General features: G+C 33.5%; 4 protein-coding genes across 10 annotated transcripts in view; 3 read left to right on the forward strand and 1 right to left on the reverse strand.

The window, feature by feature from the left end:
* Window positions 1–26,795, forward strand: part of LOC110618667 (putative disease resistance protein RGA4) — a 54,724-nt gene that overhangs the window by 26,065 nt on the left and 1,864 nt on the right. For both annotated transcript variants that reach the window (XM_043958363.1, XM_043958365.1), the window contains exons 4-5: window positions 17,497–17,678; window positions 17,785–17,956. The gene's annotated coding sequence lies outside the window, so the exon portion shown is untranslated. The remainder of the gene's footprint in view (window positions 1–17,496; window positions 17,679–17,784; window positions 17,957–26,795) is intronic.
* Window positions 1,774–26,413, forward strand: LOC110629796 (putative disease resistance protein RGA3). Of its 5 annotated transcripts, XM_043958385.1 has the most exons (8): window positions 1,774–2,102; window positions 22,425–25,196; window positions 25,277–25,348; window positions 25,491–25,595; window positions 25,693–25,790; window positions 25,889–26,062; window positions 26,172–26,303; window positions 26,366–26,413. In XM_043958385.1, exons 1-2 carry the CDS (start codon window positions 1,866–1,868, stop codon window positions 24,714–24,716), a joined length of 2,529 nt encoding a protein of 842 aa, XP_043814320.1. In that variant the 5' UTR covers window positions 1,774–1,865; the 3' UTR covers window positions 24,717–25,196; window positions 25,277–25,348; window positions 25,491–25,595; window positions 25,693–25,790; window positions 25,889–26,062; window positions 26,172–26,303; window positions 26,366–26,413. The 5 variants fall into 5 exon arrangements, with proteins under 5 accessions (XP_043814320.1, XP_043814319.1, XP_043814321.1 ...); XM_043958384.1 differs by lacking the exon at window positions 25,693–25,790; XM_043958386.1 differs by lacking the exon at window positions 25,693–25,790 and having other exon boundaries at window positions 25,945–26,062.
* On the forward strand, window positions 3,101–7,362 carry LOC110618669 (notchless protein homolog). Of its 2 annotated transcripts, XM_043958412.1 has the most exons (9): window positions 3,101–4,881; window positions 4,962–5,033; window positions 5,135–5,239; window positions 5,337–5,391; window positions 5,513–5,570; window positions 5,640–5,650; window positions 6,288–6,430; window positions 6,512–6,566; window positions 6,788–7,362. In XM_043958412.1, the coding sequence occupies exons 1-9, from the start codon at window positions 4,868–4,870 to the stop codon at window positions 6,914–6,916; spliced, it is 642 nt and encodes a 213-aa protein (XP_043814347.1). In that variant the 5' UTR covers window positions 3,101–4,867; the 3' UTR covers window positions 6,917–7,362. The 2 variants fall into 2 exon arrangements, with proteins under 2 accessions (XP_043814347.1, XP_043814346.1); XM_043958411.1 differs by having other exon boundaries at window positions 5,513–5,650.
* On the reverse strand, window positions 7,225–10,318 carry LOC110618675 (phenylacetaldehyde reductase). Its single transcript, XM_021761889.2, has 6 exons — window positions 10,070–10,318; window positions 9,026–9,195; window positions 8,702–8,893; window positions 8,451–8,613; window positions 8,151–8,337; window positions 7,225–7,969 (listed from the first exon to the last, which is right to left on the reverse strand). Exons 1-6 carry the CDS (start codon window positions 10,236–10,238, stop codon window positions 7,825–7,827), a joined length of 1,026 nt encoding a protein of 341 aa, XP_021617581.1. The 5' UTR covers window positions 10,239–10,318; the 3' UTR covers window positions 7,225–7,824.

Genomic DNA, 26,795 nt, shown 5'->3' on the forward strand with positions numbered 1-26,795 from the left:
ACCACCAGCTACTATGCGGAGCTGCCACCAAAAGTATCTCAGAAAGCAAAAAGCTAATTCAAGCAAAATACCGGCAACCCCAGAAGGGATTGAGCTGGATTTGGAGGCGGTATAAATCCAGATGATAAAACTGCAAACAGAGGCGCAGGAGCTAAATTAATAAGATTGGCATTTGAAGCCGCTGCTTTGTCGTTGTCGGAAGAATGATATTAAGCAAGAGAAAGGATTCGTGGGAAGATGTAGGTGAATCAGAGTCATCAGATTTGCCAGTTCTTCGGGCTCAACGAGAAAATTACTTTTACATTTTTTTTTTGTTGGAATCTAAAAATTAATGAAAAAAATTATTTCTTAATAAGTCTATAAATTTTTTTTCAAATAAGTCTACCATTTTTTTATTATAAATTTTTTTTCAAATAAGTCTACCATTTTTTTTATTAAAAGCTAAATAGATTCTATTCCATTTTTAATAATAAAATAAAACAGTAACGAATTCAAATAATTTTTAAATTTATTTTTTATTTATTTAAAATAATTAATTTAAATTAAATTATTTAATAATTTTATATTACTTATCATATATAATTTTAATTTATTATAATTTATCCATGTGAAAGTCGTTTTATAAGCATGCAACTAATTGTTATACTCTCGCCTATTAAATTTTAAATTAAATATAATTATTAAATTATTTTCGCAAGTAAACAGTTAGCTATTATATTTTTACCCGCTAAATTTAAAAAATTCTCGAAATTGAATATTAAATCGAATATAAACCATTTTCACGAGACTTTAAAAAGTCCTCAAAACTAAATATTAAATCGAATATAAATCATTTTCACAAGCAATTGACTATTACATTTTCTTATTAAATTTTATGATATTCTCGTCGCAACTAAATATTGAATAAGATATCATTATCAAAATAATTTTCATAAATAAGCAGCTCATTATTACACTCTCCATAGCTAAATTTTGTGACGTTCTCATTACAATAAATACCAAATCGAATATGATTACTCAATCATTCCCACAAGCAATCATCTAACTATTACATAAAATATAATTTTTATACTTTTAAATATGATTTTAAATAAAAATAATATTAAAAATATTATTATTATTTTAATTAAAAATGATATTTAAAATTATAAAAATTATATTTTAATGATATAACTAAATTAGCTTTTAATGTAAAGCTATGGGTTTTATTTAACGAAAAAAAATATTAAAGTTAATTTTTTTAATCACTGGTGAAAAAATATAGGAGTGAATATAAACTTATTGTGAAAACTAATATATATACCTCATTATTTCTAAAATTTAACAGCTTAATTCATATATTTTGCCTTTGTTAAATTAAAGTTTTCTCTATTAATATGTTAAATTATAATAAAATAAGGAAAAATATATATTAAAGTTTTCTCTATTAATATGTTAAATTATAATAAAATAAGGAAAAATATATATTACACTCTTAAAATTTATTAAAAAATTACTGTGGCTAAAAAAGTCCCATAAAGTACTTAAACTATCTAAAAATGTGATTAAAATGATTCTACAATTCCAATTAACAGATAACATAAATATTTTAAGGTATTTTTAGATTAATTAAAATTTTTAAAAAATATTTTTTAATTGTAAAAAATATAGATTGAATTTCGACTTTAGTAAATGTATATGATTATCATTATTAAATTATTGATTATTAATGGTAAATTTAAACGATAATTTAGAACACAGCGCAATTATTGAGAAGAATGCTTTTTCCTTCACTTTTTCTTTCTTTTAAATTAGTCATTTGTTGTCGCCATCTTCTTCTTCACAGCAACATTTCATCCTTTTACAATCAAACCAAAACACCCAAAATGGCCGACGGAGTTCTCTCTAACGTTGTCGGAGATATCATTACCAAGCTGGGTTCTCGAGCCCTTCATGAGATCGGATTGTGGTGGGGCGTCAAAGGTGAGCTTAAGAAACTTGAGGCCACAGTTTCTAGTATTCGCAATGTTCTTCTGGATGCTGAAGAGCAGCAGAAACTTAACCGTCAAGTGAAAGGCTGGCTTGAGAGGCTAGAAGAAGTTGTTTATGATGCTGATGACTTGGTAGATGACTTCGCCACTGAAGCTCTAAGGCGCCGAGTGATGACTGGTAATAGAATGACAAAGGAGGTAAGTCTCTTCTTTTCGTCTTCAAATCAACTTGTTTATGGTTTTAAAATGGGTCATAAAATTAAGGCGATTAGGGAGAGGCTAGCTGATATTCAAGGTGATAGAAAATTTAAGTTAGAGGTTCGAACTGATCAGGAGAGGATTGCATGGAGGGATCAAACTGAGTCCACTTTACCTGAAGTGGTTATTGGGAGAGAGGGTGACCAAAAGGCAATTACAGAACTTGTATTATCTTCCAATAGTGAAGAAAGTGTTTCAGTTCTCTCAATTGTTGGAATTGGAGGGTTAGGGAAGACGACTCTTGCTCAAATCATATTCAATGATGAACTGATTAAGAATTCATTTAAGCGAAGAATATGGGTGTGTGTTTCAGATCCTTTTGATGTGAAAATGGTTGTTAGAAAGATTCTAGAGTCTGCAACAGAGAAGAAACCAGAAGATCTTGAGTTAGAAGCACTGAAATCTCAACTTGGAAGAATTATTGATGGAAAGAAATATCTGCTTGTTCTAGATGATGTGTGGAATGAGAATAGAGAAAAATGGCAGAATTTAAAGAGATTATTAGTGGGTGGCTCTAGTGGAAGTAAGATATTAATAACCACTCGCTCTAAAAAGGTGGCAGATATATCTAGCACAGTAGCACCACATGTTTTGGAAGGGTTGTCTCCTGATGAGTCTTGGTCTTTGTTTTTGCATGTAGCACTTGAGGGGCAGGAGCCGAAACATGCAAATGTAAGAGAGATTGGAGAGGAGATTTTGAAGAAATGTTGTGGAGTTCCTCTTGCTATAAAAACTATCGCAAGTCTCTTGTATGAGAAAAATCCAGAAACTGAGTGGCCGCTCTTTTTAAGAAATGAACTCTCAAGAATAAGTCAAGACGATAATGATATTGTGCCAACACTGAAGCTAAGGTTATGATCATCTACCATCACATTTGAAGCATTGTTTTGCATACTGTGCTTTATGTCCAAAAGATTATGAGATTGACGTGAAAACATTAATCCATCTTTGGGTTGCACAAGGGTTTGTTGAGGCACCAATTACGAGTGATCGTCTTGAGGATATTGGGCTTGAATATTTTATGAAACTATGGTGGAGGTCATTTTTTCAAGAGGTGAAAAGAGATAGGTTTGGAAATATCGAAAGCTGTAAAATGCATGATTTAATGCACGATCTCGCAACCACAGTGGGTGGGACAAGGATCCAGCTAGTAAATTCTGATACACCAAATATTGATGAGAAAACCCAACATGTAGCATTGAATTTGGATGTTGCACCACAAGAAATTCTTAATAATGCAAAAAGACCACGATCATTTCTTTTGCTTGAGAAACATGATTACAATAAGCTGTTTATTCATAAAAATTTAAGGTGGATGCGTGCTTATGATATGAATGATTGTGGCATTGAGAAGGTGGATGGTTGTATAAAAATGCTAAAACATCTAAGGTATTTTGGTGTTTCTGGGAATGTGAAACTTAGGACACTTCCAAATTCTATTACGGATTTGCTGAATTTACGAGTATTAAATGTCTCTAATTGTTGCAAGCTCAAAGAATTGCCTAGAGATATTAAAAAGCTTGTGAATCTTAGGCATTTATATTGTGAAGGTTGTAAGTCTTTGACTCATATGCCCCGTGGGCTTGGGCAGTTGAGTTCACTTCAGACGTTGTCACAGTTCGTAGTGGCAAATGGGCATATTTCCTCAAAAGATGTTGGAAAAATAAATGAATTGAATAAACTTAACAATTTGAGGGGAAGTCTTGAAATTACAAATCTAGGATTTGTGGATAATAAGATTGTAAATGTTAATTTGAAAGAGAAGCCACTCCTTCAATCATTGGTATTACATTGGAAGGAGAGTTGGGAAGATTCAAATGTTGATAGAGATGAAATGGCATTTCAAAATCTCCAACCACATCCCAATCTTAAAGAGTTAAATGTGGTTCGCTATGGAGGCAGGAGGTTCCCAAGTTGGTTCTCTTCCCTCACGAATCTTGTCCAACTCCATATATGCAATGGCAATGGATGTCAGCATCTCCCACCAATGGATCAAATCCCTTCTCTTCAAAATTTACAGATTTGGACATTAGATAATTTAGAATACATGGAGATTGAGGGACAACAAACATCATTCTTTCCATCCCTAAAGACTCTCAATCTACATGGTTGTCCTAAGCTTAAAGGATGGCAGAAGAAGAGGGATGATTCGACCGCACTTGAGCTACTCAAATTTCCTTGTCTTTCATATTTCTCTTGTAATAACTGCCCGAGTTTGACCTCCATCCCTCAGTTTCCATCTCTCGATGAATCACTAAATTTGCAAAAAGCAAGCCCACAACTTGTGCACCAAATATTTACACCCTCAATCTCTTCTTCTTCCTCAATCATTCCTCCTCTCTCTAAATTGAAGCACCTTTCGATTGTGTACATTGAAGAGCTCGAATCTCTACCTCGAGATGGACTGCGGAATCTCACTTGTCTTCAAAGACTAACCATTGGGTTTTGCCCGGCATTAAAGTGTCTGCCTCAGGAGATGCGTTCCCTCACCTCGTTACGAGAATTGAATATCGAGATATGTCCCCAATTGAAGAAAAGATGTGGAAATAAAAAGGGTGCGGATTGGGAATTCATTTCACACATCCAAAATATTAAAGTTGATAGACAAACAATTCAAAAGGAGGGCCGGTATCTACTGGATGATGAAGCTTCGGGTAAGTTGGTGCTTTTTCTTTCCAATTTGCAAATTGAACTTCTATGAGAAAATCTCCACTCTATGATTCTATTACACAGATCAGTGAAGGATAAGTTTTCAACTGTTGGATGTGTTTCTTCCAAAATGAGCAGGGTATTGCTTTTGAGTTCGTAAGTATCCTTTTGTCATTATTTCTTTACAATCAAGGTCAATAATAAAATTTATTTGCTTTATAATAAAATTTTAACCCTTTTTTTCCCCACATATACAGGCTCATCAAGCTAGAGGAATCATTTATTTGTTTTGTACGCACCTCAAAATCTAATAAATTGGGAAGTGAGAAACAAATTCAAAGAGATTTTAAATGCATTGGCAGGTCATTCTTCTAACCATCATTTTTATTTATATTTTAATGTAATTCTGCCTTCATTGCTTTCATGTATATAATGGATTAATTTTGACTCTATGTGCAGAAGTTTGAGCCGGGCTGTTAGATGGTGGTGCTCTTGGTGCATATGTTCTTGGCGAGTGGGATATGCTTTTTGAATAATTTTAACTGGATTAGACTTTTCTTTTCTTTATTTTTTTTCCCCATTCTATGTGGAACTAATTATATTCCATTATACAACAATGTATAAAATATATGCAGGATGCTCTGGAAAGATACAACAAAATGAAAGGCAATGGCCCTGAGAGATTAGTTTCAGGTTCTGATGATTTTACTATGTTTCTCTGGGAACCTGCTGTTAGCACACACCCTAAAACTCGTTTGACAGGTCATCAACAGGTATGAAGTATATGATTGCATGCTGTTCTGGTTGCAATTGTAGTTTGTTGGTGGCACTTTATGGGCAATGCAATGTAAAGAATCTAAAACTTTATCTGGCAGTCGATTCCATTACTTTTACCCGAGTTCTCTTTTTAGCACTTTAACCCATTATGTGCAGCTGTCTCTCTTCCATCTGACTTTCCACTGTGTACATATCTTGTGTGTTTCTCTCTCTCTCTCTCTCTCTCTCTGAGAGACTACATAGTTATCGAACATTTCCTTTTTGGTTGACATCCCCACTACTACACTGAACTATTCTCTGAAGGGCTTGAAGGTGATCATTCCATCTTCCTGTTCTGCAGATTTAAATTATTGTATTGACTCTGAGCTTCTCTGTCTATGTGACCTTGATGTTTCTCCACGTTGGATATGCATGTCGTCTCTCTCTCTTGTCATAGTGTTTCCGCTTGTTTGCTTATTGCATTTGGTGAATGCAGACCATGACAATAGTGGCATACTGTTATGGATAAGGGCCTTAATTTGTCTTGTAACTTTTTATCTTCGTATATAATAAGTCAGCTTTCATATTTAGCACATATATTGTTTTAGTACTCGGTGCTGAAAGTGTTGAACAGCTTCTTGTCGGTTGCTACAGCTTGTAAATCATGTTTACTTCTCACCTGATGGGCAATGGGTGGCTAGTGCCTCATTTGATAGGTCAGTCAAGCTGTGGAATGGTGTAACTGGAAAATTCGTTGCTGCTTTTCGCGGTCATGTTGGGCCGGTTTATCAAATCAGGTTTGAGTTGTTCTAATGGTTTTCATTTTTCTGTACCAATACTTCACGGTGTGAATCTTAATGTTGCATGATGTTCCACAGTTGGTCAGCTGACAGTAGGCTTCTTTTAAGTGGAAGCAAAGACTCCATGCTGAAGGTAAACTTTACTTCCTGTTAGCCCTTTATTACAGTGTTCCGAATACATGGCATTTCATTTCAAAGTTCTTTATGTAGTTTCCTATTCAAGTTCAGTGAATGATGTGATCATGTTTTTCTAAAGTTTTAAGAATTTCATTGAATTTAATGGAAAAAAGCCCTTCTCAGTAGGCTTGTGCAACCTTTTAGGTCCTAATCTTAAATTTTCAATAACTTCTCCAGGTTTGGGATATTAGGACACAGAAGTTGAAACAAGACCTCCCAGGCCATGCTGATGAGGTATTTTTCCTCCCAAGTCGAGAGGGCTATTCGACTTTTGTGCTGTTAGACTTAATTGTATCTGATCTTTGAGATTTTATTGTGGCAATGTATATGCTGTTGATTGGAGTCCCGACGGTGAGAAGGTAGCCTCTGGAGGCAAGGATAGGATGTATTATGGATGGGATAGACCTTGCAGAGGAGTTCATGGTAGAAATGTCTGAACTGCATAATCGTCGGCAGTTTCCATAGACAGAAAATGATGTATTGATATCTCGACATACTTAGAGAAAACTGAAAGAAATGGCCATATGAATGTTCAGTGGAAGAAGCAACCCTGTTTTCACATGGGAACTGCAATTTTGCAACATTTGTTTCTGGGGTTCACGAGAATTTTTTCAATACAATGTTATAGCCATTGACTATAGTGGATTCTATATAGGTTCTACTATAATCAATGGTCAACATCTAACTGTTGTAAACTGGATATACTGAGTATTGAGTGGAGGAAGAATGAAATGGTTAATTATTCTTTGCAAGATCAATATGTATCCTTAAAATGTTAGCCTAGGGGATCATCTCCCCTCTAAACAGACACTGGTTAGTGTTAATAGTGATTGGTTCCAAGCCATGCAACTGGCATGGGAGGAATCATCAGTGAATCAGGGGCATAACCCATGTCAGTGATTTAACAAATTTTAAAACAGAAGTTAAACCAGGCATCTTTTGTTTTTAGCAATTATTGGAAACTGTCTGGCTGCTGTCATGTACAGAAAACAAGGGAAGTGCATTACTCGAGTAGTAGATAGTCTAATGGTTGGTTTGTTATTGTTGTAGGAACTGCTGTGGAGAAAAATATTATATTTTATTATATTAATTGAAATATATTACAAATTGTTTTAAAATTATTTTTAATATATTTTTTATCCTGAGAACATTAAAATAATAAAACAATTTTCCCTTTGCTACTTTTTTCCTACCTCTGTCAAATATGCTCTAAATTAGATGCTGAGGAAGCCTTTTGCCTTCAAGCTTTCAAAAGTGTCTCTGAGTGTCAGCTCCAGAGGAATGAAGCTGAGTCCTAGAGTTTTTGCCTTCTCTTGTGATACTATGTACTGTGGCAAGGCCATGTCGTCACCGTCACATCTGCAATAATCCAATGATTATTATAGTTAAATACCGAATCCTTAATCCAAGAATTTTATGAGAATTCAATAAAATTGAAATTTTTTCTAACAATTTTCTGACTTGAAATGAATTTATTTAATTTTTTCAAATGAATCATATCAAATAAGGAGTTAATTCGTTCAAACTTCAAATTACTCACTCTTCAGGAAGCCGCAAAGTAGGATAAAGTTGATGAATGATCTTTAAAAGCTCAGAGAAGTGCAGAGTATTTGCAACTAAACAAAATCTCCCACTAGCTGAAGGAATCTCAAGGGCTTGAACATGTGCAACTGCGACATCTCGAACATCAATCGACCTATAATACGCAGCAGAGTATGTTTTTGCTCCTGCACGCCAAGTATTCGACAGATTGTATCAGAAGAAACTAAAAAAAATCTGATCGGCTAGATCATTTCCTAGATAAACATGCTTATAATCCAAAATGGTTGTGGAAGAATACCGTTTACAAGGTTGAGAATCATCTCCACTGATTCATTGAGAGTTGGTTGTAAGAGAGGACCAATCACATATCCTGGATTTAATGTAACCAAATCAATTGAATTCTCCTTTGCAAATTTCCAAGCTGCCTCCTCTGCTAGGGTTTTTGCGAGCAGATACCAATACTGGAAAGAAATGAAATTATGATATTCAAATTGCAGATAGATTTTATGTACCAAGAAAAGCAGTAAGAAAATTAGCAAATAAACAAACCTTCAATGTCCTGCAAAATTCAGGATTTGAATACCAAGTTTCATCAACCACCATATCAGGAGTCATAGGCTTTCCACTAAATACCATTGTTGCCAGAGAAGATGTTATAATCACTCTCTTGATAGACTGGACTTTTGTGCATGATTTAAGAACATTAAGAGTTCCTTTCACTGCTGGATCAATTATTTCTGTCTGAAATGCATAAAAGACAATGGAAAAAATTGAACTTTTCCAATAATTAGAGGACTGAAATAGAACTTTAATAACTTTTGAGTATTAATTTATGAATAAGATTTAAGGAGATAAAATGGATGAGAAAAGAACCTGTGGATGAGTAACAGAAAATGTTACAGGTGAAGCTGTATGAAAAACTGCTTCACATCCATCAACTACAGCATCAAAAGATCTTTCTTCTAGTAAATTTGCTTTGAACAGATGAAGCCTTTCCTTTGCTCCATCAAGTGCGACCAAATGATCTGTTTTCTTTGGATCATCTATATAACATTTAATAAATTCATTCAGACTTGTCTCCAACAATTTATTTTATAAAAAAATAATTTAAATAAATTTTTATAAAATAATGCATAAAACTAATTTCAAGTTAAAAAAATTTAGAATTTTCACGGTAAATAAGGGAATTGATAAAAAAAAAATTTCAGAGTTTTTTTTAAATTTATCATGATTTTTCTTTAGAGTTCGGACACTTGATTGACCCACTTACTTCTATTTTGTCAGTATTAATTACTACAGTTGGCATTTTGGTTCTTTTTTATAATGACAAGTATATGTCTCATGATCAAGACTATTTGAGATTTTTTACTTATATGAGTTTTTTCACTACTTCAATGTTGGGATTAGTTACTAGTTCTAATTTGATACAAATTTATATTTTTTGGGAATTGGTTGGAGTGTAAACATCTAGTCGGTTTGATTCAAAATTAAACTGAATTAAATAAATTAAAAATTAAAATTTTAGTGTTTATAAAAATTGAATCAAATTGATTTTGATTAGAAATTAAATTGAACCGAACCGAACTGATTCGATTCAATTTGAATTTTTAATATAATTTAATATTTTTATATTATTAAAAATAATATATTATTATTATTAATCGATTAAATTTAATTTATTTAATTTTATTTTAATTAAAATTAAATCAAATTAAAATAAATAAAAGTTTTAAAATTTAAAAATTAAATTAAATTAAAATAAATAAAAAATTAAATTAAATTTATAAATTACCTTAATTGGATCAAATTTTTCAATTTAAATTAAATATCACCGCCTCCCGTCTATCATTATCATTGTCTTAAACGACGAGAAAAATTAAAGAAAGAAGATTCGAAAAAGGAGCGATGCATATGTACTGACTTGGGTCTGAACAGTTGCTTTTATGATATAACCCTTTTGGAGTAAAAGCTTAACCAGCCATGAAGTTATGTAGCCAGAGGCTCCTGTGACACACACCACCATCTTTCTTTCTCCATTAATCATCATCTTCTCTCTGCTTCTCTCCATCATGAGTTGCTCTTCCATGGCGACTCCTAATAACAAATGCAAGAAGATGAGCTCACGTAGATTACATTTTCTCCATATATGTTTATTTAATTTATAGAGAATGGAGGCTTCTGCACACCCATAAATTATTATTATAAAATGTTAATGACCCCGTGTCTAATTTAAAAAATAAATAAATAATTTAGCAGACAATTAAGTCTTTATTTTTTTAAATAATAATAATAATTTAACATTATTGTTCTTTCTTTTGCCGACAATTTCTTTTTTTGGAAATTTTATTCCGTGTCTTTACGGCTCACCTTATTTGAATAATTTCTCACAAATTTGATTTCATACTATTATTTGATTTTATGCTTTTCAATTTATCTAGTTATTTTCAAAGAAAAAATATAAAAAAATCATTTAATTTTACTTATATTTATTTTAAAATATATAATTTAATTTATATTAAAATAATATATATATATATATATATTATCATATTAATAAATAAATGTAATTTTTTAATATTATTAAAAAATGACAACATAACAAATAAAATATAATTATTAATTAAAAAAATATAAAAAATATAATGTAATTTTATTTATTTTTATTTTAAAATTTATAATTTAATTTATATTAAAATAATATTTTGTGATATAAATTTTATATCAATATTTTTGATGGTGTATAAATTTTATAAGTATTTTTTAAATTCTCAGGTAAAATAAGATAAAAAATTGAAAATTTTAAAAGTATTTATTATTCTATATTTTTGAAAAGAAACAATAAATATTGTGTTATATTAATTATGTATTTTTTTGCCGTTTTCCTTTCGTCTTTTCTCTAAATTTCTTTTTGATATAAATTATAATTTACTCCAACCGAAAAAATCAAATTCAAACTATTTTTAAAATTTTTATTTTATCCTGTCATATAATATATTTTATTATTACCCCACTTGCAATAATTAAATAATAAATAATTTTTATTTAAATTAAATTTATATAAATTTATCATAAATAAATATAATTATTATATATAAATTTTTCTATAATGATTTTAGAAATTGGAATTGATTAAATTAAAGCAATCATGAGAAATTCAGTTCATTTGGTGATTTTTTTTAATGATTTTAGAAGCGTCTTCTTTCTAGTTTGAGGTTATTAAAATTCAAATAGTCTTTTTTTTTTTTAAATTTGAGATTATTAAAGATTTAAATAACTTATAATAACAGAATTTTACTTAATGTGGTAAGACGATTTTCCATAATTATATAAAATTGAAAATACCATAACCATGAAGCTTCTCTGATGTGACTTTAGATGATTGAGTCTTTGGGGTCTGCTGGTAGATTTATGCTTTATAAATTGTTAGTAGCCATGATTACTGTGTTTTTCTGCGGATATGGGATGGATCGTTTTATGATTGCTTGCGGTCTTAATGGTCAGTCTCCTTCCTTCAATTGTCATTTTCTATGCAATTTGCGTTGCACTAATCCCCCATTTATTTTATTATTTTTAATATATAAAAATATTATAAAAATTGATAAAAAAACTAAAAAAAATATTTAAAATTATAATATTATTCTGTTATTAAATATATATAAAGAATACTGAATTAAATAATTAATTAAAAAAATAGATAAATAAATAAATTAATTAATATGGATGGTTAAAATTATAAAAATTTAATTTAATTTTTATACATAATCACAAATTTACACATATTTTGTCTTTATCCTAAATTGACAATTTATTTTTATTTTTAATTTTAAATTACTAAAAAGCTCCATAAAAATTTTAAATCATAATCTCAATCAAATCACTCACGAAAATTTCTAAATATAAAGAGAGAATGTCAAATCGACACGCGTAAAATATTTTTTTAGAGTTTTGACATTATCACTTCATTAGTACTTGGTGTGGGCAAAAGAAAACGATAGAGAGAAGAAGATAAAGAGAAAAGGCGTGTTTTCTTCGAATGTCTATTGTTTGTTCTAGTTTTCTTTTGTTGCTTTTAATTTTTTTCTTTGTTTTGAGTGAACATTGAGCTTTTGGTTGGTCTTCTCTTATCCACCATGTAGAGAAACAACTTGTATGTAAGGTTTTTGTTGGTTGTTTAGTTGTTGTCGAATCTTTTGGTTAGCCTTCACCGTGGCTGGGCGATTTTAGTTGTGTTTGGTGTTCTTGTTTTCTTTTTACATGTCCCTGAATTTCTGGATGAGGAACGTTGATAAACTTAAAACTGCACCGCCATATTCAATGATCCACGCTCCCACATACTATTAAAAGACTTAAACTCTGATGTGTCTCTTTCTAATTATTCATAGATGTGTTTTTTTGTGCTATAAGTCTTTTATGTGTTTGATCTATTTTGATTGCATGACTGCTTTGTCTTTATTGGACTACTCTTTCCACTATTATCGACAGTTTTAGCCTAGTTTCTTGTGTGTCGAGTGTTGGACTAGCTTTTCGATGTAACAGTGGTGTGTTGTATGATTTAGCTTGAATTTGATTGGTTATACTTCGGGTTGGATTGATTTGCTCTTTAGGTTTAATTGAATTGATTTGAATTCTGAGTTATGAATAGGACTTTTAATTTCCTTCAAACTCTTTTATAAATTTGTTCATTGTACCATGATAAATACACGTGGTAGATTTATTGTTAGTTTTATGCGAAAATTCTAGAGAATTTTAATTTTTCACTATATATAATAAAATATAGTTTATTTTATATTTAATAAAATTATAATTTAACTATTTTTTTATTCATTATAAAAAAAATAAAATATTATCTTATCTTATAATAACAAAAATAAATACTAAAATTTAATTATTGATTTATAACAACAGATTAAATATATAAATTAATAATTTTTCTGCTGTTTTTTTAAACCTATTTTTACAGCGTCATTGATAAAATTTCTTTCATAAAAACTCTCTTTGGTTAAACGTACAAGTTCAATCCAATTGCGTTTAACATGAAAATCCTTTGTCTTCACTACCTTTATTATAGGAATCATCAAAAGATGGAGCAGGGAAAAAGGAACAAATTGGAATCCAATTCTAGACGTGAGGAAGTGGTAATACATCTAAATAAAAGAGGTTCAAGGGGCCCGTTACCCAAAGAAAGGGTGGCCATCAACAATCAAGCATCTCACTCTTTAAAGGAAGCTTAAATTATACATCCACTTTCGACATCATCAACTATACCCTTAGACTTCAAATGCAATTTGTTGTCTTATAAATATTAGTCATTTGTTGTCACCATCTTCTTGTTGTCTTATAAATATTAGTCATTTGTTTTCCCCATCTTCTTCTTCACAGCAACATTTCATCCTTTTACAATCAAATCAAAACACCCAAAATGGCCGACGAAGTTCTCTATAACGTTGTCGGAGATATCATTACCAAGCTGGGTTATCTAGCCCTTGATGAGATCAGATTGTGGTGGGGCGTCAAAGGTGAGCTTAAGAAACTTGAGGCCACGGTTTCTAGTATTCGCGATGTTCTTCTGGATGCTGAGGAGCAGCAGAAACTTAACCGTCAAGTGAAAGGCTGGCTTGAGAGGCTAGAAGAAGTTGTTTATGATGCTGATGACTTGGTAGATGACTTCGCCACTGAAGCTCTAAGGCGCCGAGTGATGACTGGAAATAGAATGACAAAGGAGGTATGTCTCTTCTTTTCGTCTTCAAATCAACTTGTTTATGGTTTTAAAATGGGTCATAAAATTAAGGCGATTAGGGAGAGGCTAGCTGATATTGAAGGTGATAGAATATTTAAGTTAGAGGTTCGAACTGATCAGGAGAGGACTGTGGAGAGGGATCAAACTGAGTCCTCTTTACCTGAAGTGTTTATTGGGAGAGAGGGTGACAAAAAGGCAATTACAGAACTTGTATTGTCTTCCAATGGTGAAGAGTGCGTTTCAGTCCTCTCAATTGTTGGAATGGGAGGGTTAGGGAAGACGACTCTTGCTCAAATCATATTCAATGATGAACTGATTCAGAGTTCATTTCAGCGAAGAATATGGGTGTATGTTTCAGATCCTTTTGATGTGAAAATGATTGTTAGAAAGATTCTAGAGTCTGCAACAGGGAATAAATCAGAAGATCTTGAGTTAGAAGCACTGAAATCTCAACTTGGAGGAATTATTGATGGAAAGAAATATCTGCTTGTTCTAGATGATGTGTGGAATGAGACTAGAGAAAAATGGCAGAATTTAAAGAGATTATTAGTGGGTGGCTCTAGTGGAAGTAAGATATTAATAACCACTCGCTCTAAAAAGGTGGCAGATATATCTAGCACAATGGCACCACACGTTTTGGAAGGTTTGTCTCCGGATGAGTCTTGGTCTTTGTTTTTGCATGTAGCACTTGAGGGGCAGGAGCCAAAACATGTAAATGTAAGAGAGATTGGAGAGGAGATTTTGAAGAAATGTTGTGGAGTTCCTCTTGCTATAAAAACTATCGCAAGTCTCTTGTATGAGAAAAATCCAGAAACTGAGTGGCCGCTCTTTTTAAGAAATGAACTCTCAAGAATAAGTCAAGATGATAATGATATTATGCCAACACTGAAGCTAAGTTATGATCATCTCCCATCACATTTGAAGCATTGTTTTGCATACTGCGCATTATATCCAAAAGATTATAAGATTGATGTGAAAACATTAATCCATCTTTGGGTTGCACAAGGGTTTGTTGAGGCACCAATTACGAGTGATCGTCTTGAGGATATTGGGCTTGAATATTTTATGAAACTGTGGTGGAGGTCATTTTTTCAAGAGGTGAAAAGAGATAGATTTGGAAATGTCGAAAGCTGTAAAATGCATGATTTAATGCACGATCTCGCAACCACAGTGGGTGGGACAAGGATCCAGCTTGTAAATTCTGATGCACCAAATATTGATGAGAAAATCCGTCATGTAGCATTGAATTTGGATGTTGCACCACAAGAAATTTTTAACAATGCAAAAAGACCACGATCATTTCTTTTGCTTGGAAAACATGATTACAATAAGCTGTTTATTCATAAAAATTTAAGGTGCTTGCGTGCGTATGATATGAGTGATTGTGGCATTGAGATGGTGGATAGTTGTATAAAAATGCTAAAACATCTAAGGTATCTTGGTGTTTCTTGGAATGTGAAATTTAGGGCACTTCCAAATTCTATTACGGATTTGCTGAATTTACAAGTATTAAATATCTCTAATTGTTTGAGGCTCAAAGAATTGCCTAAAGATATTAAAAAGCTTGTGAATCTTAGGCATTTATATTGCGAAGGTTGTAAGTCTTTGACTCATATGCCACGTGGGCTTGGGCAGTTGACTTCACTTCAGACGTTGTCATAGTTCGTAGTGGCAAAAGGGCATATTTCCTCAAAGGATGTTGGAAAAATAAATGAATTGAATAAACTTAACAATTTGAGGGGAAGTCTTGAAATTAGAAATCTAGGATGTGTGGATAATGAGATTGTAAATGTTAATTTGAAAGAGAAGCCACTCCTTCAATCATTGGTATTACATTGGAAGGAGAGTTGGGAAGATTCAAATGTTGATAGAGATGAAATGGCATTTCAAAATCTCCAACCACATCCCAATCTTAAAGAGTTAAATGTGCATGGCTATGGAGGCAGGAGGTTCCCAAGTTGGTTCTCTGCCCCCACGAATCTTGTCAATCTCTGTATATGGTATTGCAAGAGATGTCAGCATCTCCCACCAATGGATCAAATCCCTTCTCTTCAACATTTACAAATTTGGACATTAGATAATTTAGAATACATGGAGATTGAGGGACAACAAACATCATTCTTTCCATCCCTAAAGACTCTCAATCTACATGGTTGTCCTAAGCTGAAAGGATGGCAGAAGAAGAGGGATGATTCGACAGCACTTGAGCTACTCCAATTTCCTTGTCTTTCACATTTCTCTTGTAATAACTGCCCGAGTTTGACCTCCATCCCTCAGTTTCCATCTCTCGATGAATCACTAAATTTGCAAAAAGCAAGCCCACAACTTGTGCACCAAATATTTACACCGTCAATCTCTTCTTCTTCCTCAATCATTCCTCCTCTCTCTAAATTGAAGCACCTTTCGATTGTGTACATTGAAGAGCTCGAATCTCTACCTCGAGATGGACTGCGGAATCTCACTTGTCTTCAAAGACTAACCATTGGGTTTTGCCTGGCATTAAAGTGTCTGCCTCAGGAGATGCGTTCCCTCACCTCGTTACGAGAATTGAATATCGAGATGTGTCCCCAATTGAACGAAAGATGTGGAAATAAAAAGGGTGAGGATTGGGAATTCATTTCACACATCCAAAATATTAAAGTTGATGGACAAACAATTCAAAAGGAGGGCCGGTATCTACTGGATCATGAAGCTTCGGTAAGTTGGTCCTTTTTCTCTCCAATGCAAATTGAACTTACATGAGAAAATCTTCACTCTATGATTCTATTTACACAGATCAGTGAAGGATAATTTTTGAAGTGCTGGATGTGTTTCTTCCAAAATGAGCAATGTATTACTTTTGAGTTCGTAAGTATCCTTTTGTCATTATTTCTTTACAATCAAGATCAATATACAGAGTACCAATTTTTTCTATTATTTTTCTTTTTTATAATTGAGAATTTATTTGCTTTATGATGAAATTTTAACCCTGTTTTCCCACATATACAGGCTCATCAAGCTAAAGGAATCATTTATTTGTTTTTTACGCACCTGAAATTCTAATTTCTAATAAATTGGGAAGTGGGAAACAAATTCAAAGCGATTTTAATTGCATTGGCAGGTCATTCTTCTAACCATCATTTATTTATTTTTTAATGTAATTCTGCCTAACCATCATTTATTTATTTTTTAATGTAATTCTGCCTTCATTCTTTTCATGGATATAACTGATTAATTTTGACTCTATGTGCAGAAGTTAGTAGAGGACGTGGAAAAGATGTTATTGCTGCAATTACTTCCATTAATCTTCTAAATTAGGATGAAAATTGATTGTGCTGAAGGTGATTGTCATATGTCAATTTCTCTTCACATGCACCATTCCTTTGTAAATTAAATCAGCAGCATATCTTAATTATTTGGTATTTATTCAAGTTTTTTCAATGTCAAATGCAGAGGTGGAGAAAACCATTTATTCTGAAAACAAAATGTGATTTCTGGGTAAACATCATATTTCTCCCACGCAAGGTAAACATCAAAACCCAGTAGTCTTACCTTTGTTTACTCTGAAGTTCTTCACAAAAAAAGAAAAAGCAAAGCATTCACCTTGTTAAAACCTTATTTATTTAAGGAGATTTCTGGGTGCAAATGTTCTTGGCGAGGGGATATGCATTTTGAATAATTTTAACTGGACTTTCATCTCCCATCAATGGCTCATCAAGTATGAGTTATCATTGGGATGCTGTTGAAGTTCTTAATACATTGGGAAGTGGTGAACCAATGCAAAGGCTTGCCGAAATCATGCATCGGCAGGTCATGCTTCTATCCATCTTATTATTATTGTTATTATTATTAGCTGTGTAATTCTGCATCCCTTTTAATTTCACGGATTTAGAGCTTAATTTGATTCCTTGTGCAGAAGTTAGTCGAACACATTAGATACCACAACTACATGCCATGGAGAAATTCCTTGATTGGCTTGGCATAATTCGCCTTGAAAGAACTGCTATTAATGTGAGTGGCCTTCCGTAGAAGAATTTTCAATTATTGGATGACTACTTTGAGTCTGTTGCAAGAAGATTCACGCAAAGGTACCTATCAAAAACACTTTTATTGGGAGTTGGAATAGAGAATAAATAATTATATATTGAAATTAGATATTTAAAATGTAAAGGAATATTTAAAATTATTTGTGTTGGGAGTTGGAATAGAAAATAAATAACTAAATACTGAAATCAGATATTTAAAATTGAAAATAAATCTCTAAAATTAGTATCTAATTGAGAAAAAATAATTTAAAATTTTTTTTAACTCCCACTTTCTTTTATTGAGAGACTATAAATCATTAAAAATGTAGTCAAAATGAGACTGATTACACAAGTTAAAAGAGAGATTAGCAATTCGAGGTGCTATTAACTTTAGCTGGTTGCCCTTTTCATTGATTATCACATTTATTGTATTAGCCCTAGGTTATTCCATAATTCAGGACACGAGAATTGGGTTCTTTGTATTGCATGGTCACCAGATGGTAAACATCTCATGGGTTTTGCTAGGTGCTAAATATCTTCCTGACAAGACCACATTCCATTATATTTGAGCATTTCTTCTTATCTTTATATGCTAGTATGGGGTGAACGGCTAATCTTGTTGCAATTAAGAATGCTTCCATATAACCTAGATATCACCGGTTCATATATAGAAGTAACCTTTTTTCAGTATAAGAGAAAAGTTGCATTTATCTTAGCCTCCTCAGAACCTGCAGTAGGAGAAGTTGTCTGCATTGAAACTTGTCTCCCTTTTACTCTGTTGTATGCTTTATATTTTACTGTATATTTTACTCTGTTGTTGCATATTAGTTATAAGTCTCCCTTTTATAGTTGATCTTACAGTCTATATGGCTTTCCTTACCGATGAAAGTCTGTCGTATTAGAAATTTGCTTCTTCCTTTGCTTGTAAAAATGTAATGATTGATGTAAGTGCTTTTTTTTTTTGTATAACTATAAATAGCGATTTCTCTACATCGACTCTCTTGTCCCCCCTCAAAGATATTTTGAAATTTAGATGGTTCAAATTGTCATAACGTATTCTATTCAGTCTTGTTATTGTGCTGCCTAAAACAAAATCTAGCTACTTATAGTATTTAGGTTCCTTGTCTTAGGGCCGCAAAAAATGGATCACCGGCATCTCTTGGGAGCCAGTCCACTTGAATGCACCATGTCGTCGTTTTGTTAGTGCTAGCAAAGATGGTGATGCACGCATATGGGATGTCTCATTAAGGAAATGTGTTATCTGTCTCACTGGTCATACACTTGCAATAACTTGCGTGAAATGGGGTGGAGATGGGAGTAATTTATACTGGGTATATATTTTTTTTCCTTCTCAGTACTAGCTTTGCTCAACCATACTTTGGCCATATTTGTTGCTCATATCTTTTTATCTACTTTGCTAGGTCCCAAGATTGTACCATAAAAGTTTGGGAGACTTCACAGGGGAAGTTAATTCGGGAATTGAAGGTAATTGTTTATACCAACTAGTGTCGGCCTTTCTCATGTTTGTTTTTCCCTTATCCTGACTGAAGAAAATTGCTTATCGCTCCTTGTGTAGTTGGTGATGTTATAATGTTTTGATAGCATCAGGTTGTGGAGTTGTTGATGTGAATTGTAATATAGCCTTTTCCCTTTAGTTTTTGCTTTCTTTTTGATCCTCTCCTTGTATATGGTGCTTGTTCTAGGGTCATGGGCATTGGGTAAACTCTCTGGCTTTGAGCACTGAATATGTTCTTCGCACTGGAGCTTTTGATCATTCTGGCAAAACATATTCTTCACCAGAAGAAATGAAAAAGGTTTGTTCTTAACTGATAACATCATTTCTGGTCCTTACAAATGTTTTCTTAATTTTTTTGTTCTTTTCTTTTTTCCTGTTGGTACTACATGCATTCATCAATTTTGAGACAGACAATGAGAAGCTTATAAGAAACTTTCTCCAAATTAATGTTGTTGATTTTTCCAAGAAATTAAAACAAATTGTAATTTTATCTAGTTGTCGGTTATAGTTTAACAGGTCAGAATTTTCGTTGTTGTTCTTGGTTAATTTGTCTGCAATTAGTCTTCTTGCTTAACCTTCCTATACCTGTGATATGAGGTTTGCTTTATGTTATAAGTTATAGGAAGTAAATACGTTATTATAGGAAGTAAATATTGATAGATGGATCAGTCCCTTAATCTTAGGGATTGTATAATCATAAACTTGATTTTTCTTCCTGTTTAGATACCGTCTCTCATATATAAATATGTTGTAATCTCTATTGTGAAAGATAACAAATCATTATCTTTTTACACTTTAGATGTTTCAGCTGTTTGACTGAGATTTACCGTGGGATTTTTTTTACTAAATACTTTAATTGCAGTGTACTTCATACCGGACTAGACTTTTCTTTTCTTTATTTTTTTTCCCCATTCTATGTGGAACTAATTATATTCCATTATACAACAACTTATAAAATATATGCAGGTTGCTCTGGAAAGATACAACAAAATGAAAGGCAATGGCCCTGAGAGATTAGTTTCAGGTTCTGATGATTTTACTATGTTTCTCTGGGAACCTGCTCTTAGCAAACACCCTAAAACTCGTTTGACAGGTCATCAAGAGGTATGAAGTATATGATTGCATGCTGTTCTGGTTGCAATTGTAGTTTGTTGGTGGCACTTTATGGGCAATGCAATGTAAAGAATCTAAAACTTTATCTGGCAGTCGATTCCATTACTTTTACCTGAGTCCTCTTTTTAGCACTTTAACCCATTATATGCAGCTGTCTCTCTTCCATCTGACTTTCCACTGTGTACATATCTTGTGTGTTTCTCTCTCTTTCTCTCTGAGAGACTACATAGTTATTGAACATTTCTGTTTTGGTTGACATCTCCCACTACTACACTGAACTATTCTCTGAAGGGCTTGAAGGTGATCATTCCATCTTCCTGTTCTGCAGATTGAAATTATTGTATTAACTCTTAGCTTCTCTGTCTATGTGACCTTGATGTTTCTCCACATTGGATATGCATGTCCTCTCTCTCTCTTGCCATAGTGTTTCCGCTTGTTTGCTTATTGCATTTGGTGAATGCGGACCATGACAATAGTGGCATACTCTAACGTGTCTTGTAACTTTTTATCTTCGTATATAATAAGTCAGCTTTCATATTTAGCACATATATTGTTTTAGTACTCGGTGCTGAAAGTGTTGAACAGCTTCTTGTTGGTTGCTACAGCTTGTAAATCATGTTTACTTCTCACCTGATGGGCAATGGGTGGCTAGTGCCTCATTTGATAGGTCAGTCAAGCTGTGGAATGGTGTAACTGGAAAATTCGTTGCTGCTTTTCGCGGTCATGTTGGGCCGGTTTATCAAATCAGGTTTGAGTTGTTCTAATGGTTTTCGTTTCTCTGTACCAATACTTCACGGTGTTCACGAGAATTTTTTCCATACAATGTTATAGCCATTGACTATAGTGGATTCTATATAGGTTCTACTATAATCAATGGTCAACATCTAACTGTTGTAAACTGGATATACTGAGTATTGAGTGGAGGAAGAATGAAATGGTTAATTATTCTTTGCAAGATCAATATGTATCCTTAAAATGTTAGCCTAGGGGATCATCTCCCCTCTAAACAGACACTGGTTAGTGTTAATGGTGATAGGTTCCAAGCCATGCAACTGGCATGGGAGGAATCATCAGTGAATCAGGACCATAAACCCATGTCAGTGATTTAACAAGTTTTAAAAACAGAAGTTAAACTAGGTATCTTTTGTTTTTAGCAATTATTGGGAACTGTTGTCAGGCTGCTGTCATGTACAGAAAACAAGAGAAGTGCATCACTCGAGTAGTAGATAGTCTAATGGTTTTTTTAAAATAATAATAATAATTTAATATCATTGTTCTTTCTTTTGCCGATAATTTTTGTTTTGAAAATTCTATTCCGTGTCTAAACTTTAAAAGTATTTTATTAAACTTTAAAAGTATTTTTTATTATATATATTTGAAAAGAAACATCTAAATGAAAGGAATAAATTGGAATCCAATTCTAGACGTGAGGAAGTGGTAATACATCTAAATAAAAGAGGTTCTAGGGGCCCGTTACCCAAAGAAAGGGTGGCCATCAACAATCAAGCATCTCACTCTTTAAAGGAAGCTTAAATTATATATCCACCTTCGACATCATGAACTATACCCTTAGACTTCAAATGCAATTACAGTCTGTTGTTGTCTTATAAATATTAGTCATTTGTTGTCACCATATTCTTCTTCACAGCAACATTTCATCCTTTTACAATCAAACCAAAACACCCAAAATGGCCGACGGAGTTCTCTCTAACGTTCTCGGAGATATCATTACCAAGCTGGGTTCTCGAGCCCTTGATGAGATCGGATTGTGGTGGGGCGTCAAAGGTGAGCTTAAGAAACTTGAGGCCACAGTTTCTAGTATTCGCAATGTTCTTCAGGATGCTGAGGAGCAGCAGAAACTTAACCGTCAAGTGAAAGGCTGGCTTGAGAGGCTAGAACTTGGTAGATGACTTCGCCACTGAAGCTCTAAGGCGCCGAGTGATGACTGGAAATAGAATGACAAAGGAGGTAAGTCTCTTCTTTTCGTCTTCAAATCAACTTGTTTATGGTTTTAAAATGGGTCATAAAATTAAGGCGATTAGGGAGAGGCTAGCTGATATTGTAGCTGATAGAAAATTCAATTTAGAGAAGCGTACTTATCAGGAGAGGATTGTGGAGAGGGATCAAACTGAGTCCTCTTTACCTGAAGTTGTTATTGGGAGAGAGGGTGACAAAAAGGCAATTACAGAACTTGTATTGTCTTCCAATGGTGAAGAGTGCGTTTCAGTCCTCTCAATTGTTGGAATGGGAGGGTTAGGGAAGACGACTCTTGCTCAAATCATATTCAATGATGAACTGATTAAGAATTCATTTGAGCGAAGAATATGGGTGTGTGTTTCAGATCCTTTTGATGTGAAAATGATTGTTGGAAAGATTCTAGAGTCTGCAACAGGGAATAAATCAGAAGATCTTGAGTTAGAAGCATTGAAATCGCAACTTGGAGGAATTATTGATGGAAAGAAATATCTGCTTGTTCTAGATGATGTGTGGAATGAGAATAGAGAAAAATGGCAGAATTTAAAGAGATTATTAGTGGGTGGCTCTAGTGGAAGTAAGATATTAATAACCACTCGCTCTAAAAAGGTGGCAGATATATCTAGGACCATGGCACCACATGTTTTGGAAGGGTTGTCTCGGGATGAGTCTTGGTCTTTGCATGTAGCACTTGAGGGGCAGGAGCCAGAACATGCAAATGTAAGAGAGATTGGAGAGGAGATTTTGAAGAAATGTTGTGGAGTTCCTCTTGCTATAAAAACTATCGCAGGTCTCTTGTATAAGAAAACTCCAGAAACTGAGTGGCCGCTCTTTTTAAGAAATGAACTCTCAAAAATAAGTCAAGATGATAATGATATTGTGCCAACACTGAAGCTAAGTTATGATCATCTCCCATCACATTTGAAGCATTGTTTTGCATACTGCACATTGTATCCAAAAGATTATGTGATTGATGTGAAAATATTAATCCATCTTTGGGTTGCACAAGGGTTTGTTGAGGCACCAATTACGAGTGATCATCTTGAGGATATTGGGCTTGAATATTTTATGAAACTGTGGTGGAGGTCATTTTTTCAAGAGGTGCAAAGAGATGAATTTGGAAATGTCAAAAGCTGTAAAATACATGATTTAATGCATGATCTCGCAACCATAGTGGGTAGGACAAGGATTCAGCTAGTAAATTATGATGCACCAAATATTGATGAGAAAATCCATCATGCAGCATTGAATTTGGATGTTGCACCACAAAAAATTCTTAATAATGCAAAAAGACCACGATCATTTCTTTTGCCTGAGAAACATGATTGCGGTGAACTGTTTATTCATAAAAATTTAAGGTGCTTGCGTGCGTATGATATGAATGATTGTGGCATTGAGAAGGTAGATAGTTGTATAAAAATGCTAAATCATCTAAGATATCTTGATGTTTCTTGGAATGTGGAACTTAGGGCACTTCCAAATTCTATTACTGATTTGCTGAATTTACAAGTATTAAATGTCTCTTGTTGTATCGAGCTCAAAGAATTGCCTAAAGATATTAAAAAGCTTGTGAATCTTAGGCATTTATATTGTGAAGGTTGTTCATCTTTGACTCATATGCCACGTGGGCTTGGGCAGTTGACTTTACTTCAGACGTTGTCACGGTTCATAGTGGCAAAAGGGCATATTTCCTCAAAGGATGTTGGAAAAATAAATGAATTGAATAAACTTAACAATTTGAGGGGAAGTCTTCTAATTAGAAATCTGAGATGTGTGGATAATGAGATTGTAAATGTTAATTTGAACGAGAAGCCACTCCTTCAATCATTGGAATTACATTGGGAGCGGAGTTGGGAAGATTCAATTGTTGATAGAGATGAAATGGCATTCCAAAATCTCCAACCACATCCCAATCTTAAAGAGTTAAGTGTGGTCGACTATGGAGGCAGGAGGTTCCCAAGTTGGTTCTCTTCCCTCATGAATCTTGTCAATCTCTGCATATTGGATTACAAGAGATGTCAGCATCTCCCATCAATGGATCAAATCCCTTCTCTTCAATATCTAAAGATCTGGGGATTAGATGATTTAGAATACATGGAGATTGAGGGACAACGAACATCATTCTTTCCATCCCTAAAGACTCTCAGGCTAGAACATTGTCCTAAGCTGAAAGGATGGCAGAAGAAGAGGGATGATTCGACAGCTCTTGAGCTACTCTGATTTCCTTGTCTTTCAAATTTCTATTGTAATAACTGCCCGAATTTGACCCCCATCCCTCAGTTTCCATCTCTCGATGAATCACTATATTTGGACAACGCAAGCCCACAACTTGTGCACCAAATATTCACACCATCAATCTCTTCTTCTTCCTCAATCATTCCTCCTCTCTCTAAATTGAAGGACCTTAGGATTAGGGACATTGAAGAGCTCGAATCTCTACCTTCAGATGGACTGCGGAATCTCACTTGTCTTCAATCACTAATCATTTTGTTTTGTCCGGCATTGAAGTGTCTGCCTCAAGAGTTGCATTCCCTCACCTCTTTACGAGGATTTATTATCCTGAACTGTCCCCAATTGAAGGAAAGATGCAGAAATAAAAAGGGTGCGGATTGGGAATTCATTTCACACATCCAAAATTTTGAAGTTGATAGACAAATGATTCAAAAGGAGGGACGGTATCTACTGGATGATGAAGCTTCGGTAAGTTGGTGCTTTTTCTTTCCAATTTGCAAATTGAACTTATATGAGAAGATCTTCACTCTATGATTCTATTTACACAGATCAATGAAGGATAAGCTTTCAACTGTTGGATGTGTTTCTTCCAAAATGAGCAGTGTATTGCTTTTGAGTTCGTAAGTATCCTTTTGTCATTATTTCTTTACAATCAAGATCAATATATAGAGTACCAATTTTTTCTTTTATTTTTCTTTTTTATAATTGAGAATTTATTTGCTTTATAATAAAATTTTAACCCTTTTTTTCCCACATATACAGGCTCATCAAGCTAGAGGAATCATTTATTTGTTTTTTACGCACCTGAAATTCTAATAAATTGGGAAGTGAGAAACAAATTCAAAGAGATTTTAAATGCATTGGCAGGTCATTCTTCTAACCATCATTTTTATTTATATTTTAATGTAATTCGGCCTTCATTCTTTTCATGGATATAATGGATTAATTTTGACTCAATGTGCAGAATTCTGGGTGCATACGTTTCTTCCAAAATGAGCAGTGTATTGCTAGAGGAATCATTTATTTGTTTTTTACGCACCTGAAATTCTAATACATTGGCAGGTCATTCTTCTAACCATCATTTTTTTTTAATATTTTAAGGTAATTCTGCCTTCATTCTTTTCATGGATATAATGGATTAATTTTGACTCTATGTGCAGAAGTTTGAGCCGTGCTGTTACATGCACCATGTTGAAACCTTATTTAATTAAAGGAGAATTCTGGGTGCATATGTTCTTGGTGAGTGGGATATGCATTTTGAATAATTTTAACTGGATTTTCATTTTGCCATCAATGGCTCATCAAGTATGAGGAATCACATGGATGCTTGGCAGGTCATGCTTCTAAGTTCTTTCCATCTGATTTTTATGATTATTATTGTTTTATAATTCTGCCTTCCTTTGAATTTCACAAAATTTAAGATTAATTTGATTCCATGTGCAGAAGTTTTTAGAACACACATTAAGAAACCGCAACTACATGCCATGGCAGCAATTACTTGACTGGCTTTCCACAGAAGAATTTCCTCACATTGCATGACTACTTTGAGACTGTTGCCAGAAGATTCATACAAAGGTACTTCTCAAAAACACGTTTAGAATTGTGAGAGAAACTTCTCTCTCAGATTCTTTGTGCAGGGATCGGGCACTAAAAACACAATGAAAGCACTCCCTTTCTTCCGTCTTCAAAAAACAAGCTATACAGTAAGTTGTAAGGACTGTACTTGTAATATAAAATCCTCCTAGTTATTGCTTGTAAAGAAAATCAGTGAATGGTGACTCTGGCTTGAAACAGATTTCAAATCAATAGTGTGAAAATCCTCCGGGTAGCAGTATCTTCGTAACTTCACTTGTGGCGAAGCCGAAGATGGTGGAGATTCACTAAGCTATGCAGGTCGTGTCCTTGACAGACTGGAATTAAAGCTCGCAGGGACAAGTTTCTTATCTGTCACAGTTTAGAAAACAACTCAATAGTTGCGAAGCTGAATGATGGTGTTTTGCGTACTTCTTTGAATGACTTGCTCTATCTGTTTTTATCATCCAACATGCAATACTCAAAGTTACCCAT

Source organism: Manihot esculenta, chromosome 7, assembly GCF_001659605.2.
Source record: "Manihot esculenta cultivar AM560-2 chromosome 7, M.esculenta_v8, whole genome shotgun sequence".
In the NCBI taxonomy this organism is placed as follows: domain Eukaryota; kingdom Viridiplantae; phylum Streptophyta; class Magnoliopsida; order Malpighiales; family Euphorbiaceae; genus Manihot; species Manihot esculenta.